General features: G+C 50.7%; 2 protein-coding genes across 2 annotated transcripts in view; both read left to right on the forward strand.

Annotated features, from left to right (window-relative positions):
• SLC35C2 (solute carrier family 35 member C2) overlaps window positions 1-18,919 on the forward strand; it is a 69,237-nt gene that overhangs the window by 38,393 nt on the left and 11,925 nt on the right. The gene's annotated exons all lie outside the window — the stretch shown is intronic.
• Window positions 4,331-18,919, forward strand: part of CDH22 (cadherin 22) — a 79,706-nt gene continuing 65,117 nt past the window's right edge. Inside the window, exon 1 of the mRNA XM_066978220.1 lies at window positions 4,331-4,665. Within this exon, the coding sequence (XP_066834321.1) occupies window positions 4,405-4,665 (261 nt within the window). The 5' untranslated portion in view covers window positions 4,331-4,404. The remainder of the gene's footprint in view (window positions 4,666-18,919) is intronic.

An 18,919-nucleotide genomic window follows, 5' to 3' on the forward strand; every position in this document is an offset into this window, starting at 1 on the left:
GAGGGACTTACTTCATGGCCTTCTTCTTGAGCCGCAGCCCTGGGAGCAGAGCCTTCACTGCCAGTCCTAACACCCAGTGTTCATAGAATATCCTTAGTTGGAAGGGACCCACAAGGATCATTGAGTCCAACTCCTGGGTCCCCAAAGGACCACCCAAAAAAAGTTCAGGCTGAACTTGGAGGGCAGAAGACTGAATCCTCAACCCTGTGAAGAGCGAGACTGGTGGGACTGAGTTATGTGAATCTGTTTGTTCCTCTGAGATGGTGTCAGGTGAGGTCTGAGAATGAAAAATGGCCTGCTGTACAGATGCTGAGCCCAGCTCTCACCTGATTTTGCTTTGCCTAGCAAGGACATGTCCATCCCAGATTCTGTCCCCTGCTGTCATCCTGTGCAGTGGGCTGCAGACTGCCCCTGTCCCACTAGGGAGAAGCTCTGCAGGGCATCCAGTGTTAGATGGGCTGTGATTGACAGGGGAGCTGGGTCCTGGACAGAGAGCTGGACTGGAGATGGATTGCCTGCCACCCAGATGTGGACATTAGACAGGGAGTTAGATTAATGGGAGCTGGCTCTGCCAACATAGAAGTGAGTCACAGAGCCTGTCCTGTGCTGAATCTGCTTCTCCAATAGGGAAGAAGTAGGAGGATTTAGCAAGATTAATCCCTCATAGAGTTGTGAGAATAGCCAGCATTCATGTGCTTCTCAGCAACAGATTTCCATGTAAGCAGACAGCATTTTGACTTGCTTTGTGTGACAGAGCATAGATCCATACTGGTAACTTTGGAATTCCCTTCCACTCGTCACAGGTAGGATTGACTGTCCTTCCCCACTCAAACATGAACCCTGCAAAGCACAGTCTGCACACAAGCACCAAGAAAGCAGTGGCTTGAGAGCACTTGCTCCCTGATTTTTTCCTGAAGTCATTGTCTGCAGCTGCTCTGCCCCAAACAATGCTGGACCCTGCACAGAACACATGAGAAAGGAGTAAGAACTTCTTTGGGCAGCTGGAAGGATTGGGTGACACATCAGCTGGGAGAGTTCACTCGGCCTCTGCCATCTTCATATAGAGGAGGAGCAGGGAGCAGACCTGGACAATAAATAACCAGAGCATCTTCCCTGGTGAGATCTACTCTTCCCTCTGGCCAGCATTTTCTGACACAGCAAGAATGACAAATGTGGTGAGAGCTGCTAGGAGGGAGAACAGGTTGGTCATGGCTACCTCTTTTTGGCAGGAAGTGATGGGAAGGGCTCAGTAACCCTGTCTCTGCCCCTCCCAACACCAAACTCAACAGGGAGAAAGATGAGGCCAAGAAGAGGAAATTTCAGTAAACTGCTTTTATGTTGTGTTTACAGGAACAGAAAAGGGAACCTCAGTGGTAGTGAACCAGGAAGATTTTAATGGAAAAGGTAAATTTCTGTTCTACATTGGGAATCCTTTTTTTTTTTTTGATTTGATTTTGTTTTGTTTTGTTTTGTTTTTCCTGATATTTCTTTAGTTCATGTCATGGCTCTTCAGTCTGAGCAGTTTTACAAATCTGCTGTGGAGATGAAAGCACCAAGAAACGCTGCTCAGGATCAAGTTGGAAAAGCTTTTAACTTTCAGCTTCTACAGAAAAAGGCATGGCGGGGGGGGGGAGGCAAAGGCTGGGAAAAAGAAGAGGAAAGAGCAAAAAGAGATAAGGAGAAATGATGAGTGAAAGGTAAAGAGCAGAGAAGACAAATCACAACATGGGAGATAGAGAAGGAACAAGTCACTAACAGAAAGAAAAGGAGAGGATAGGGATAGAACAAAGCAAAGGAGCCTGGAGCTCAATGAGATGGGGAGAGTACGTCAGCATAAGGGAAGAGTGCTGCAGGTACGGGAGAGCTAAGACATACAAAAGAGCTATTTGAATGCTGGGATAAAGCAATGATAGGAATAAGAGGAAAGGAGAAGCCAGATGGGGACTAAATTGCCATGGAGATAAAGGAGAAGCCAGCAAAGTCAAAGGATAACCAATCCATCCCTGCCTCACTGAAAATGCAAGACATGACATGAAAGTGACATGCTGATGTTTGCAAGAGGCTGTGGGACAGAGCTGTGGGAGCTGTGTTCACTGTTCATACATATGGGGAGCCACATTCCCAAAGGGAGTGATCATGTCATGGGTGGCCCATGTTCTCCTGCCTTGCATCCACCGTCATCCCTTCCCCCCTGTGCTTCTGAGCATACTCTGAAGCATTGCTGGCTTCAGTTCTTACGGAACGACTGTCATAACATGCCTTGTTACAGTGCTGTCTGGGCTTATCAGCACCCTGCAGGACAGCAGCAAGAGGGCATGGAGCAGCTGTGGCACAGGAGAGGGGGTGATGGCAGGAGAGACAAACATTCCCTAGCTCTGGGGTATGGAGGTCTCAGCAAAAGCAGACTGGAGAAGGGCACAAATGTAGACAAGTGCTGGAACTGTCGCCACCCAGTATAACACCAGCTAATTGGATGCTTTCTGCTAGGTGGGCTGAACTCCATCTGGGCTGCAGCTGCACTGTGAGGGGCTGTCCCAGCGAAAAGATCTGGATGTTGCCAGTGACTGTGCCAATGCTGACACAAGAGCCCAGCAGCTTTCCTAGGGCTACACCAACATTGAGCAAAGTCTGTGTTTGCAGACAGTGCTAGCAGTGGAGGAGCTGCACTCCAGGCTTTGCTTCTTTCCCTGTAAGAGCATCAGGCACGAGTGGGATCTACTTTGGCAGCAGTGCTGGCAACTGGAAGGTTTCTCATACTCACACAGGGATTCAGAACATTTCTAGATGTTTCTCTGTCTGAAGGGTCTGGCAAGGAGCATTTTCTAGGTCTTCTTTTAGGGCCCCATTGGCCTTTGAGGGTGGGAATAAGCAACAGAATGAGGATTGGAAGCTTTTTGCCAGCCAGAGCAAGAGGGCTGGAAGACATCTGCCTGAGCCTGCTGCTAGATCTGTGCCCTGCTCATCTCTTGGTCCTGCAAAGGAGAAGTCAATCCCGTGTTCATTCTGTGATTATAAACCTCTGTCTTTTGCTTACCATCCACCTCTCCCTGACCTGCAGATCACCTGCCTGCAGGAAGCACCATACATACCCTGGTGGTAAGTGAGTAGGACACTGCAGCTGAGTTACCACGGCTTCTTACACCTATTGGCTAAGCACAGGATTCATCTGCCTTGTATAAGGCACTGCACACATAGAGCAAAAGGGCATTCTGTTCTCTGCTGCTCTGTCTTGTTCCTTCGAGGGCCAAACTCCAAGGCCTAGTACCAGCGGTTCATGTGAAAGCAAGAGAGCATTTTCTTCAGATAAGATGTGAGGCCCTGAACAGTGGAGACTGAAAAATGTCCCACTGGGGGCTGTTTGCCTGAATTGTGGCTAAACCCTGACTTGTATGATCAGATTTATCAGTCCAAAAATGATATTGCAGTCTCACCAGCCTTGATCTTTTCACCTGCTTCCACTTTCTGCCTGTCCTAATAATGCCCAGAGTGGCCTATAAACTTGGCACCCCAGTGTGGATCCTGCTGGCACATGGGTTCCCACTGCAGGCACCGAGCAGTGCAGACGTTCCTACCCCCCATGACGCCAGAGTGCTGCTGAGCCTGGGTGCTGCCTGCCACGCTTTGGGCAGGGCTCTGGAGGGGGCACCTGAGACGTAAGGTGGGTGCTGAGGATGCCAGCTGCCAGGGCTGCCCAGGTACATATCAGGGGGGAATTTGCCAGCTCCAGCCCCAGCAGAGCCCCTGTCAGAGCACCTCTCCAAGCTGCCACTGGGCCATAGGGATCTGGCCTCGTTCAAGGGCTGGGGAAGTGTGGGCTGGGGTCACCCTGACCTGCTGGATCCCCTGGTGTTCACTGCTATGCTCCCATGCACCAAGTTTCTGTGTTCTCAGACGCAAGCGCTGCCAGGCATTGGAGTGCGGTGGGGCCTGGCTGGAGCCCGGGGAGGCAAAGTCAGCCCCGTGCCCCGGGCACCGCGGCTCGCCCCCTGCCCCTGGGGATGGCCCCAGTCTCTCCCGACACCACCGGCAGGCACAGTACTGGGGTCGGCGGAGGCAATGCGGGTGCCCGCGGCTGAGGTCCCAGGGCTGCCGGGGCCGCGGTCCGGGCGGCGTCCCCCAGCCCCCCCGAGGGCCGCGGCACCCCGTGGGGGTGGCGGCTGGTGCCCAGGGCCGGGAAAAGGCCGGCCCCGAGCGCAGGGGTGGGTCCTTGGGGCAGCCGGGGCAGGTTCCCGAGGCGAGGAGCGCGCCGGTGCTCGGGGCGGGACCCCGGGGCCGGTCCCGGGCGGGGACCCGGCGCTGCATTCTCAGAGTCTCCAGCAGAGGCTGGGCTGGGCAGGGCCGGCGGGGAAGGAGGGAAGGAAGGAGCGAGGGAAGCGAGGGGGAGGAAGGCGGCTCTCGCCGCACATGCATCCCCCGCCACGCACCCCGCCGCCCGCGCCCCGCCTCGCGCCGTGCCCGCCCGGTGCCGGCAGCCGGCTCCGCTCGCCGCCGCCGCGGGTCGGGGCTCCGTGCCGCCCGCGGAGCCGAGGCTGCGCTCCGCTCCGCGCGGGGCTGCCGGGGAGCCGCTCCGTGCCGGGGGGACGCGCCGCCGCCGCCGCCGCCGCGCAGGATGCCGCGGGAGGCCGAGCGCCCCGCGCGGGGGGGCCGCCGCGGCCGCCGCCCCAGGTAAGAGCGGGGCGGGCGGCGGGGCTCGGCGGGCGGCGGGGCGGGCACCGCGGGGGCGCCCAACTTCCCCGTCCCTCGCCGCGCCGCAAACTTTGGTGCCGCTCGGCGGGGCTGCGGCGGGCGCTCCCCGCAGGTGAGTGCGGGCTCGGCCCTGCCCCCGGCGGCCCGGGACCGCGGGCTGCGGCCGGGGGTCCGCCACCTCGGGCCGCTCGGCGCCGGCACCCCGGCGCTGCCCCGGGGCTCGCGCTGGGACGGCAGCGTTGGCTTCGGCTTCGGAGGGCGGGCGAAGCCGTGGATCTTACGCGCCTTGGGGCGTCCCTGCCGGGGTGGTTAACGCGTGGCACCCAGGGCTGTGGCACCGGCTCGGTCAGCTGCGTGGCTCAGCGTACCTTTCGATAAAGGGCTCGGGAGCTTAAAGCGCTGCAGCTCTTTTTTTCAAACCGGCGGTATCTTAAAACGGCCTCTCTGGGCTCCTTCCTACCCAAGAACGATCTCCACATTTTTTCTTAGTGAGACCGAGCCCTCCATGCTAGTTTCCACAGAGGCTTTGCTCAGAGATGTGTGTGAACGTGCAGCTGAGATGCTTGAGGAGTCCTGCCCAAGTCCTTTTAGCAGGCAGGGTAACACCTCTCTTTGCGGAGCCCCGTTTTTTTTTTTTCTAACAACAAATTAAAAATAACTGTGCTAAAACTGGCACTTTCCTAATTTAAACGTTTCCCAAACGGCTGTGCACAGGCCTTCTTGGGGCAAGTGCTGCAGCCACGTCTGCTCCTCCACAGCGTTTTGCCCAGGCCCAGAGCTGCCAGCACCAAATGCTTCTTGCCGAGCGTCCTAGGAGCACATCCTGTGGCAGCCAGGCTCCCACAGTCACTCTCTGTGCCAGCAGGGGAAGGAAAGATAGAGTAGATGCCACCGTTCTCCTTTTGTTTGATTTCTGACATCTGTAACATTCAGTTGTACAATCTGGGGAGATCTGTGCTGTCTTTTCGTCTAACCTCATTTTATGCATGAACAATACCAGTTACAGGGATGATGGTGTAGATAGCAGCAAGGAGAGGCGGGCTCAGAGTTCAGACATAACTTCCTAAGACAGCACAATGCATCTCAGGGAAGGCTTTGGACCTGAGATGGCTAAGAAGAATGGTTCCACCAAAGCTCTGGTTCTCCAGAGCTTGTTTGCATGGCTTGAGGAATGAGATGTGCCTCCCTCTGTCCCTGCTGCTGGCTCAGTACTATGCTGTTAAAATACCATACGTTCCAGCAACAGCCGGTACTATAGTCTTGCATGCCACCAAGGAAATCTCAGGTGATGACTGTTACTTTGGGACCTGTTTCTATCCCTTTAGAGGACATAAGTTTCAGACAACGGCTGAAGCCCACAGACTCAGCACTGGCAGATCTTTTGCCCAGCTCAGAGACCAGGCTTTGCCAGGTTTTCCCTTACAAGGCTGGTGAATGCTGGCCACCTTTTTTCATGAGCACTGGGTAAGGAGTATGTGCAGTGAACACTTATCAGGGTTGGAGATCATGATCCTGGCACATCAGTTTTCAAAGGCTGAGAATAAATTGCTTCTCTGGCTTTGGGTATCACATAGCAGGGGAAAATGGAAACAAGAGTCTGAAACGGTTTTTATGTATTGATACTGTGTTTACTTGTGTTCAAGGCCAAAAGGTGGTTCTGCTGTTCATTGATGAAATCCCTGAAAATGTTGACAGGACCCTGAGAGTAGCACAAGGTAGAGTCTACTAAAATCTGAATAAGCTGGCCCAGATTCTATACTGACTTTTGTATTGCGTACATCTCTCTGCTCCAGTGAGGTGGGGGGGTCAGAGTAAGTAGGACTTGGACTCTGTGAAATGCTGGTTGCTGAATAATATAACATCGAACTTGGTGGGCTTGTGAAAGAAAATGGTATGTGCTGTTTCATAGGCAAAAAAGAACCAGCTTTGTTCCTATCAAAAGAAAAAAAAAACAACTTTGCTTTTTGGTGCATTGACACCTTATGATATGATACAGTGATTTCATACCTAGAACAGAAAAGTGGCTACTGAAACAAGGTCAATTTTAAAACTCTTTTTAAAAAGAAGCTAGCAGGTCTCCAAAAAAAAAAAAAAAAAAAAAAAAAAAAGACTGTTAGGTTAAAAATAATGTATAATTCTATTTTTCCTAGCTCTTTATCAAATAGCATGATATTTTCATGATTTAAAATGTAATAACATCTAAAAATTCATAGTTCCTTGCTCATGTGTAAGGATCCTCAGAATGGGGGCATAATTTGCTGTATATTTTGTGTATGTTGTCTTATGAGACTTTTTTTCCTTTCACTTTTACAATGATATTAAGATATCAGGCTTTTTTCCTAGCAATTTTTACTTTCATGTTCTTCAGCACTAGCCCATGGTAGCAAAATTTGGTTACAAAGACAGTGGGAGAATGTTTGTTTGCAATCCCTTTTGCTACCCATGGACTTTATTTTATTAGAAGGATTAGATTGTTCATAAAAGCTTTGAAACAAAACTGAACTTTAGATGGATTCAATCTGACATTATTCCTTTGAAATATAATTACATAATTTTCAAATAATTATTTTTATATTCTGAAAGCCCGTATTTGAAGACTAAAGTAAAACACATTGAAGAAGAAATAGTGTGGTGATGCTTGTTTTCTTTTGCCATCAGGTCACTAAGCAGCATTTGCATGTAGAATACAACCATGTATGAATGTGTCAATATCTTTTAACCATGTGGTTATGCAACTGTATTTAGGTTTACAAGGAATGACGCTTCTCTGCAGATAAGTCCACATATGTCCTGAGGCACAGCCCATTTTGAATGATCCGCTTTTTTGTAAATTTGCATGTAGAAATTTGGTGGGTGTGAGTCCCAACAAGATTCCTTGCCTGAGGTAGTAGGTGGAAATGGTGTACAGCACCTTGCTGTTCCCGGGATCACTTTTGTCTCTACCACCACTTTATTCTGCGGCATGTCCATTACAGAGAAGGGTGACTGACGAGGAGGGATGTTACCAGTTTTGCCTTGGACCCTGCTTGTAGCCCCAAGAGTATCCTGCCCTGCACCCTTGGCACCTGCCAGCTTCTGCGCTCCATCCAGAGGGCTCCCCCCATGTTACCTTGTCCTTGGTGATGTCTGTGTGGCTGTGCCCTGGGCTGTAGGCAGGGGCGCACAGCTCTGCCCCTTGCATTGGGCTAATCTAGCATGTGCAGGGCTCTGTCTTTGCATGCCTGCTTGTCCCTGTGAGCCGTGTTGCTCGTAAAGCACAGCCCCTGCTCCACCCCAGCAAAAAAGCTGAGTATTCCTGGGAGGGTTTGGTCAGCAGAGTGCTGCCTGTCATCTTCCCCTGATCTTGTGCAGACCTGCGGTATGGAGAGCTCATTTCAGGGATTTGGATTGGGACCCACCCATTCACTTGGCATGAGCTGGGTGCCCGCTACCTGCTCAGCTCTAAGGGACGCCTGTGTCTGCAGCTACATCCTGTTTGAGTGTTGGTTTCCACTTTAGAGAGCTGTGGAAGGGCAGCAAGAGACCCTCTCATCCCACTAGTAGCCACTGCAGAGACCCTTCCACCAGAATCACAATTCTTTTTGCATTTATTGTTGGCATTTTATTTGCAAAGCTTGTAAAAGGAATACAGCACATTCCACTTATTTTTAGTCTTATCCTTTACAACAACCCTGTGTCCAGAGACTAGTCCAGACTTTACCTTACTCTGGCTCTGTTTCCTTTCCTTCCTTCCTTCCTTCTCCTTCTCCTTCTCCTTCTCCTTCCTTCCTTCCTTCTCCTTCTCCTTCTCCTTCTCCTTCTCCTATTTGTGCTGTGGTTGAGAGGAGATAGTTCTGTGTTATCCTGTTGGAGAAGGGCTGTTGGATGGCACTTTTTTGTGGGTTCTGTGGTGCAATGTCTGGATGTCTTTTTCAGCAATATTTGCCTTCGCCAATCCCACAAGGCTGACTGGGATGCCTACAGAGGGTGTAGGTTCTCTCTTCAACTGTGGAAGCTGTGGGTCTTTGTGATGTTGTTCCTGTGATCCCCTTGCATTGTGGTTTGAGTTCTCCCTGCAAATGGATGTCTCCAGCTCTTTGATAGCATTATAGAACCTTCCTCTGAGGGCCTGTGGGACACCATGGTCATTAACACGTGGGAGCTGGCAGCTGGACGTGGAGCCTGCTGCTGCTGCAGCAGAGCTCCCTTTGCTGTTAATGTTGCCTGGTGCATGTAAGTCAAACTGGGACAGATGACACTACTGGAAGCTGGGAGCATGAGGAGGCTGTTCAGAATGCAAATGTTGGTCTGGGGCTGCCTGTGCCTCAGTGGATTGGGCTCGTCTTTTATCTCCAAACTTCAGGTTTTGGAGTGCCTGCTCTGCCAGTGCCCCTCTGCCTCGTGGTAGTGTGGAGAGCTGCTGTGGTGGTGGGTGAGCACAGTGGTATCAGATGGGGAGAGAGGCAGCCCTGGTGCTGTCAGGCAGTCTTCCCCAGAGATCCTATAAGGCTTCTTTGAACAAAAAGTGGAGGACAGACCCTGCTAAAGTGTGACCCCTGCGTTTTTCCTCCTGAGACTGGGATAGCTCAGCCCTGGCTGCACAGGAAAGGCAGCTATCCCAAAGCTGGTCCATCCGCACTGCAACCCAAGGGCTAGGTTTGGACTGGATCACTACTGCTAAACCTACTAGCAGTGCTGAAAATCAAGGTGCTTTCCAGAAAGTGTCTCCTTTCTCCTGGGTGCCCGGTCCTAGGATAGCTCACTAAGCACAAGTGAAGGCTATAAAATTAATTTAAAGCTAATGACGTTTTTTCAAAAAGAGGCAGCACTTCTCTGGATTCACAGTCCTGTCCTGCTTCTTTTGCCTGTGAGAAATCTGCCCTTGTGTCCTCACTCTCTGCATGCTGTGCCCCTTACTCCTGCCCTGCTTTTACTCATTTTCTTGTCCCTCACATTGGCTGTGGCAGTGCCAGCAAGGAGATGAGGAAAATAAGCCCAGCAGAGCTCATTTAGTTTTGACTGTGCTCTGTACTTCACCTTCTAATTTGGGATCACTTGTAAGAGATCTGTGGCTTAGTTCACACACTGCAGGACTGATATTCTGGGCAAAGTGCCTCTTAACACTATTGTCAAACTGTTGTGTGCAGGGTCTGCTGTACATATGGTGAACAGCCTTGCCTGTCCCCCGTGCTGAATTTGGCAATGACTGGCTGATAATGGAAGGAAGCTGTGGGTACAATGGAGGTGATGCTGGGCCTGGTGCTTGTCAGCAACAGCCACAAGTCTGCGGCTGCTCTGTAGAAGCATTTAGCCAGGTGCTCACCGAACAGAACTGGAAACATCCTGGCCCTGGCTTGGGGAGCAGTGTGTCAGAGCCAGCCATTATACAGGGTGAAGTGGCCCTGTGCTCCAAGGCTACAGCAGTTGTGCAAAACTTGCTCACTAGGAAATACTTCAAGGAATCACAAAAGCTAAACTGTTTGTCCAGCTCCCTTTTGTCCAGACACCCCCATCCCTCTTTTCTGCTCTTCCCTGCTACAGTACTCCAGAGGACAATGAAGGAAAACAAATGCAGGACCACTCCTCTTTACTTGCAACATTACGTCACTCACCATTGCTACATCAGGTGGGGTTTTGTTAATTTTTTCCTAACTAGCTGTAGCTGATAGCAATAACAACTGCTGGTGATGTGAAGCTTGAGGCCCTCACCTGAAGCTGCTGATGGCCAGAAGCCTTTTGCAGCCAATGATGGGAGTCTCCATAGAAACATCCTGGGCAATAAATAGAGAGTCTCAAAAACAGCCAACTCCCTTTAGCAGAAGCCCCTGCACAAAAAGGGGCACAGACACACAGTGGTGTGCGCATGGATACAGAGAGGTGTATATACCCTGCAAGACAAGGATGTGGGACATTTGGAAACAGCAGCTGCATGAACAAGTATAGGATTTAAACACTGCTTTGGAAAGCTACCATTTCCTTGAGATTTTGACTGCAAAACTGAGTTAGAAGAGGAATGTGTGATACAGTCCTGGTATCAGCACAGCAGGAGAGGCTCATTCTATCTGGCCAACTGCACCTGCCACCTCGCAGGATGTGGCCCTTCCCCTGTGCGATGGACAGCAGGGAAAGCCCTGACCTGTGGTGCTCTGTGCTGCAGCACCTGGGAGCTCGGTACGGCTCCTGTGGGAGCCCTATCTGTCCCCGGTCCTTTCTTGCCCCCTGCTGCCCTTCCTTGTGGCTTTGCTTTCAGGAGCTGGGCACACGCAGACGCCAGCTGATGCGAGCTCCGAGGGCCTCGTGCCCACCTGCAAAGCCCTGCAGTTGGGTTCTGTGGGGGGAAGCATCTTGTGTCTCTTCCCTCCTGTCCGCTCAGTGCCCCCCTTCTGCCTTCCCAGAAGAGCCTGGATTCCCCTGTCTGCCTGCTTGCTGGCTGGTTGCTGGTGGGCTGCGAGCTGGGCAGGGACTGTTGCTATCAGTTGGCAGGCTTGGGGGCAGGAGGCTCCTGAGACGTCTCTTTTGGGACTGAGTCCCCACATTGGCCAGGGTTAGGAAGGGACAGCTGAGGGTTTGGCTGCTCCAGAGGCATGGAAACCCTCGTGGTCTGGCCATCCCAGGACAGAAAAGGTGCTGGGAGTCCTGGGCCAGGCCCTTGTTCTGTCCACTTCTTTTGGCTGTGGGTATGGCTATGGGGAGGTTGTTCCCTGAGACGGGGATTCACAGGGTCCAACGTGGTTTCTGTGTGCGTGGGGATGCTGCACTGCCTCTCCTGGTCCTACTTCCTTGCATCTCTGTCACACTGGGATTATCTCCCTCTGCTCATGCTGCATCTGCTTCCTGGAATCTGAAATCCCCAAAATGCTGTTTCTCCAGTAATCCTTGTCATTAAAAGTGGCTCCTAAACTGAGCACCTCCTCCTCTCCCCAGCCAGCACCTTGTCATCCTTTTTAGAGAGGCACAATCTGAGATGGGCACGTACCAAGCGTGAGCAAATTGGATTTATATTCTGATACAGGATGCTACCACCCCCTCATCCTCAGCAACCAAACTCTAGAGTTACCCCTGGCCTTGGATTCTTTTGGATTTTTACTATTCCTTTTTTGAAGTGTGACAATACTTTCTCTTCCCTCTTGTCACGGTCTTGGAAAGACGCATGGCTGTTGGTGACTGCTGTGTGTGTGGGAGAGGGCATTCTCTCCCGTTGCTGGAGTCTGGAAGGTCGAGGACATACAGGTGAGTGGTTCCTTCAGGAGCTGGATGTTGCCAACTCTCAGAGCTTGGCTGGTTTCACACTTGTGAAATACAGCAGAACCTTTTGATAGCAGGCAGGTAGCAATAGCTGAGCATCAGCAGAGTCCTTAGGAAGTTACATCCCTGCTCAAACTTCTACAGGTCAGCCGAATACCCCTTTGCAGGGGCCCTCCTCGGCTGTTCCCCTGGGGCACGCTATTTCCAGGACAGAACTCCAGCTCCGGCAGCGCAGCCCGAAGGCAGGGTGCCGGAGCCCCCTGGGACCCCCGAGGGGCCGCCGGGCCCGCGGCCGGGGGCGATCGGGTCCGGGCCGACGCTTCCTCGGCTTTTGGGGAAGAGAGGGCGTGGGGCGCCGCGTGCCGGCAGAGGGAGCCATGCATCCTCCTTTCGTATGCACAGCCTGACACGCCAATTAACGAATTAATTTGAAAGGTGCTGCGAGAGATGAGATTAGGAGCAGGATCCTCCACTGGGCAATGGCTGAGCTAGGCTTGCTGAGGCTGGGAAGTGCCCGTGCCGTCCCCAGATCTCTCCTCTCTGTGTCGCCACCTGAGTTTGGATCAGGTAAACCTTTGGGTAGGTTTGATCTGGCACAGTTTCTGGGGGCTGTGCAAAGCATAAACAGCCTTCATGGCAGGTACAGATGGCATTGATGCTGGTACCTCAGCTGGATGTGCTGTAGGCACTCCACAAACACCTACTGCACTAGGACTGCAACTGCGAGCCACCAGGGACTGTGGCTGACCCTGCAGGAGTAGATAAGGCCTTACTTTGCCTTGTCTGGGACTTGGCAAGGGTTTAGCAAGGGCAGACAAAAGTTTATGAGCTGGATCTGGGGTTGTGAAGTCTGACATTGTTAGTCCTGCCTAGTCCTGGGTGCTGTGCTGGCAGACAAAGCTGCTTCCTTCCTTGGTACCACAAAGTGATCAAGGCGTGAAGTGAAATGCAAGCACTGAACCATCCCCAAGTGGGATAGCAACCAGAGGTGAGCATTTATGGAATTTCAAAAAGCTGTTAACATTTTTGTGGAATGGGGGGGACTCATGTCTGATTGCGAAGGATGCTGGAACCATCAGTTCAAGCTGGACCTGGTTTTTCATCCAGAGTGCCCATGCGTTTTGGTGAAGTACAGATATGGGTGGTGGGTGCTGCACTGGAAGGTGACTACAGCTGGATGAGCTGGTGGTGCTGAGCTGCTCCACAACAGATGCAAGCTCTGACTACAGGACTGAGAGGCTCAAAGCATTGTACAAGAACAATTGCAAATTCATACTGTGACATGGCTGCTGCTTTCTGGTTAATGCACTGGAAACGGGGTTGATCTGTCTTCTTCTGCTCTGGCAGTGAACATGGCCAGTGGTGATGCTGCAGTGTGTTTTGGGACTCAAACACTTTTACTGCATACTATTTTGGGGTGCCTGCACTGTAGGAAGTTGCTTGGTGACCTTTGCCAAGGAGCCCTTCTTATACCTGTGGGAGATACAGCCTCTGCCATGGGGATCTGAAGGCAAAGGCATGCCACTGCCTGTGATGCTGTCAGTCACATTTCTGTTGTGATTAACAAATTGGGAGAAAACTGAGCACCGGAAAACAAGCCTCAGAGCAGGGCAGCATGCATGCAGTGAGTTGCTACCTCAGCTGTTGCAAATCAGCCTCAGTTGATCACAGTGGTGGAGCTGGGATGGATAGTATCTGACCTGTGACCACTGTCAGGGGTCTGTGGCCACTGCTGAATCTCTCTCTTCAGTTCCTGGGCACAGAATTCAGTCCAGCTTGATGCTGCTGAGGAGGTCTTTTCTGAACCTTCTGCTGTCCCAGAACCAGGAAATCCTGCAGCTAAGGTCTGTATTGCTTATGCCAAGAGCTGTCCTGGTTGTTAAAAGCTGTCTGCTGAAAAATAGAAATGAGAGGGAGGCACTGTGAAGAACTAGGCTGGAGGGCCTTTGTTTTAAAGCACAGCAGAGTTGGGCTTAAGCAGGGGTGGGATGTGCTGCCTCATCCTGGCTTCCACAAGGCGGCATGTGCATTTTCCTTGTGAGTGCTCAAAGGCTGGTACTAAGACTTATCTTTTTTTCTATCTGGTGCCTCCCAAGTATATTTAGAAAGAGCAATGATAGTTTTTCTTTCTCCTTTACTATCTGTTAGGTAAAGTGTTTGATAAGTTTATAAAGTTTTATGTTTCTGTTTTTGAGGTCTGTCTGTCTCTCTGTGCACCAAGATGAGGAAAATTGACTTGTGAGCCAGTGCTTTTGGTGTGCCCCACCATAGGGAGCTGAGAACTGGACAGATCTAGTGTTTGTATCTGGTTCAGTCCTGAACCTCTTGAAAGTGTAGTATTGGTGCTGCTCAAGGCAGCTGTGACTAATTGCTTTATTCTTGAATCACAGCTACTTCACATTCAGGTGTGAATATTGGTGTCAATTCACCATTAGATCTGATGGGAGGGAAGGGTGGCAGGAGACATGTACAGCTCCCAGCTCCTCCATGGAGGAGAATGCCTTTTGTCTGGACTCTGCTTGGCTTTCGATTCCCAAAACTCCGTCTGAGGCTGCTGCCAGCCCAGCAACCTGAGAAAGGTTGTTATTTGGAGAGGAGAACACAAGCACATTTTTCTGTGTTGTAGTGCTCCTAGTTGACTTCAGCCAGATTTTACAGTGTTTTATGCTTACCTCCTCTTGTATTAGGAGTGATGGTGGTTTGGGGACTACTATTCTCCTGTGTGTGCAGGACAGCAGTGCAGCATGGCTGGTGTAGGGGTGTATCATGGTTTTGGCTGTGATGGAGTTAATTTTCTTCATAGAGACTCAAAGGATGCTGTGTTTTGGGTTTTCGATGAAAATAGTGGTGATAACACACTGATGCTCTTAGTTGTTGCAGAGCAGCGCTTACACAGAGTCAAGGACTTTTCAGCTTTTCATGCTGCCCTGCCAGTGAGGAGGCTGGGGGTGTAATTCAGGATTTCAGTACTTTTGCATCTGACTGCTTGTGCTGGAGATGCTGGGCTCTGGGTGTCCCTATTCCTGTTTAGGCACAAACTAGGGGCTTGGGGGCTTTGTGCATGATTTCTACCACGACTGTCGTCAAACAAGCTGAAGAGGAGTGTGGAGAAGGAGGAGGAAGTGAAACAGCTAAGGGAATAAGGGGGGAGAGAGTGAGCAAGGGTCTGCGATGTAATGATAAAGACAGCAGGATGCAAACACAGTGTGTGAGAATAACGAAGTCAGAGAAAGCCAAGTCTGCATGTCGGCAAGCAGGAGTGTCTGCATACATGTATGCTGGTAGTACTCCCCATTTCAAGCATGTCACTGCTTTGGGGAGGGGGTAGGCACTCCTGGTAGGGGTACACAGTCAGCTTTTCCTGTTTTTTGGCTGTGAAGATTTTTTCTGTCACTGGTACAGGGTGGCTATTGGGATGTGTGCTGGATGGGGCAAAGTGGGTTGCAGGCATCCCGTATATGCGCAGGGGGGAAGCTCTATCACCAGCTCCAGGGGAGGACCCTTGCCGAAGCGGTGCAAAGCTACTAATCCGCAGTAGGTCTGAAAGGACTTAGAGTGCAAATAATTGCATCTGCCCACGTGGGTTTCTGTGCCCCCTCCTGAGTGCATGTATACTCACGTGTTCCAACATGATCCTGCCTGCTCACGTGTATGCATATCTCTCCTTGGGTCTATTCTTTCACATGCACTTTGTCCATTTGCTTTTCTGTCTTCCCCATTGGTACTGTAATGTCTTTCTCTTTCTCCCTTTGTTCCCTGGGCTGCTTTGCTGCTTCTCACCTCACCATGTCCTTCTTTATTTCTTTTGATAATAATAACATTAGAACCTACATACAAGGCCTCAAGGTCTCTGCTTTGTGCAGACACATCAGGAAAGACCCTTCAAAGCCTGTGTGCTGGAGAGAGCAGATTCCCATAGTCTCACTGTTGCCAGGACTGGCAGAGGCGAAGGGTTTGATTGTGAAATTTGACCTGTGCAAAACCCCACACTGTGTCTGTTCTGGAATGTCAGAAGTGAAGATGCAGGTCTCCTGTTTGATGGAGTTCAACACTAAAGCCCTGAACCCTTATGCCTGTTTGATGAATTGGCCAATTAATCTCCCTTTATCACTTGTGCTGAGCAGAGTGGTTGTTCCCAGAGCTTCCATTTTGTTCCTTCCTCATTGTGACGTTGGTTTGGTAGTGACATAAAACTGAAGTTACTTGTGGATTCTGTTCTAATCTGCTGTGTTCACATGTGTTGAGCTTTCAGAAATGTTCACCTTTTCAAGTGCAATTTGCACATTTGGCCTCTGCTGAGAGCTGATACTTCAATGGGATGCTGAAGTCTGGCAGATGGAAAGCAGCATTTCTAGTGACACGCTGTGGCTGTCTTGTTTTGTATATGTGGTGCCCACTATACCTCCTCTACAGAAGTGTCCTATGTGACTGCTGGATGTTGGTCCACAGTCTGCAAATACAGTGCTGGAAAGGGTGGTGGAGGAATCAAATTTTATTTTTCCCCTGACAAAATTGTCAGAGTTCCTTGCAGAGGGAAGGCTAGTACTGTATCTGTTTTGCTGAATCATAACCAGAAACCCAAGGTATTCCTGCTGATTTCTCAGAAGTAATGGCGCTGCTGAGCTAGTCCATCATGATATATCAATGATTTAGACTCAAGCTAGGAAAGGACTCTGAAATCAGGAAACAGCACGTCACTCTTCGCCTTTCTTTGGGCAAAGTGGCTTAGACAGCCTGAACACTCTTCAGATGAGAAACTTGGTCTCCCTTCTGAACCACAGGGCCTGGGCCATGATGTCACTTGCTGATGTAGTGGCATTGGTAACTCTGCATGGGTCCTACGCCTGAAGGTTTCAGGAATCTGGAGTAGGAACGTGTATGCCAGTGCTGGCAGCAGACAGCAAAGCAGTCTGCTTACAGAGCAGGTGGCCAAGACCTCTTGATGAGGTCTCTAGTCCATCCCATGCTCATCAACCTGAGAGAAGGGAGTGGGTGATTTGCCTTTCTCCAGTTGCTGTTGCTGACCTCAGATCTGTCTGTGGCAATTAGAATTCCCACCAGCCCTGTGCTGCTGTGCATCTGCCTGCAGCTGTCTGAGAGCCCCCTAATTGCTGAAGGCGGAGGGAGGAGAGTGAGTGATTCCTCCCTAGACAAGTCATGCTAGTAGAAAGAGACGGATGGGTCCGGAAAGGTGAAGTCTTTGTACCTGTAAGTGCTGACAGGACTGTTCTGAAGTGGCTGCCTCTCCATGGGTCTGTGTCCCTTTGGCCTTGGCCAGGAGCTGCATGCAATGAGGAGAGCAAAAGGTGTCATTCTGTTTGGAGGGGCATGTGCAAAGTGTGGTGGAGCAGGGCAACCTTAGTGTTCCTGCCAGTGTAGGTAGGGCATGCTCCCCAGGCAGACTATCTGGAAATGGAGTGGGCTCTTGTGACCTGTTGTGGGGTTTACTGGTGTGTGTTGGAAGTGCTAGGATCTTCCCTTGCTTAGAGGGAAGCAAGAGGCTGAGCGCTTCTCACCCCTGTGCGCAGGGGAAGGCAGTGGGGCTGGCGTGCCTGTCTTCAAACTGTCCTCTTGCTCCCGCTCTGTGAACTCTCCTCCTCTTGCTAGTTAATATTAGTATTCAGTTTGTGGAACGGGCTATGCAATTAACAAAAAGGTACAGTCATTCATTCTGACTGGAGGACTCATGGGATCAGATGTACTGGGGATAGGAAGCGGAGGCTTTCTGCTGGGAAAGAATGTCACAGCACAGCGGACACAGAAATGAAAAGCTATTAATAATGATCCCGGAACTTCACTTCCATCAGCTGTTTATTTAAAGGTGCTCCGTATTCAAAGCCTCCTGATTTATGTGGGCAATAACACTCACAGTCCTGGGATCACTTTTTTAAGCAAGGCTAATGGGGTGAAACCATCATACTGCGACAGTAGAGATCAAGCTGGGAAAATGATACTGGAGAGAAAAATAAACTATTGCCTAGATTATCCAGGAGCTACGCTGGGCTGGGAGTCAGTGTGAGCTCCCTGCTCTTCCAGCATTTATCAAGGCTTTTATTTCCTTTTTTTTCCCCTTGTTCTTTGTGAACAGAATTTATTGGGCATGGAAGGATATAAAAATTTGATTTTACTGGACAGGATGCTAAAAGCTTCTGGTTTTGCATTAGTGTGATTTTTTTTTTATTATTTTTTTTGTGCGTGGGTCTGTAGTGTGACCACGTTTCCTTCCTGACTCAGCCTCATGCCTGTGGGACTGGTTCCTCCAAGGAGAGGGCTTTTGTCATTTCTGTTCATTGCCTGCTGTTGTTTATACAGTGGTGGTATTGGGGCACCTCTACCTTTGTGTGCCTGGAGGGGTGGAGAGGAAAAGTCCAGGGCTGTGGCAGTGTTGGGCAGAAGGGGCCACTGCTCCACAGCAGGCTGGTTCCCGCGTGCTCTCTCTTCTCTGGGACGCTAGCCCCCAGCGTCACCAAGACCTGCTGGGCCAGTGCTGACCTGGCCAATGGATTTGGCATAACCTCCTGATGTTTCCGTCTTCTTGCAGCAGAGAAGTTGAGTTATGGGTGCAAGTAGGGCTTGGGTGGGGAGTGGAATGCAAGAGGGAGCTGTGTCAGTCTTTTCTGAATCTGGCAAGTGAGCTTTTGGGGGCCAATAAGTGGTTTTACTAGCTCCCTCTGAACATCTGACAGCGTGCAGGAGTGCCAAATGTCATCTATCCAGAGTGTATGTGACCTTGTGGTATCTGCATGCAGTGAACAGCCTTTGGCTAATCTTGCTTCTTTTTCCCGGGGAAGTGAAATAGCACTTATCCTGCCGAGCTGTGGGGCTGGCAGTTGCAGCTGATGTTACTCTGGAAAGGGTCTTTCTCCAAGTGGTGCACATCCTCAGAAGCTGGTAGTGGTGAAGTAATTCAGAGAATGAAGCAATGATTCCAAATAAATAATACATCTATCATTAATGACTGAATGCAAAATTTAGCCTATTGCTGTTGTCTGTACGTTGCTTACATGGA

Source organism: Anser cygnoides, chromosome 16 (genome assembly GCF_040182565.1).
Source record: "Anser cygnoides isolate HZ-2024a breed goose chromosome 16, Taihu_goose_T2T_genome, whole genome shotgun sequence".
In the NCBI taxonomy this organism is placed as follows: domain Eukaryota; kingdom Metazoa; phylum Chordata; class Aves; order Anseriformes; family Anatidae; genus Anser; species Anser cygnoides.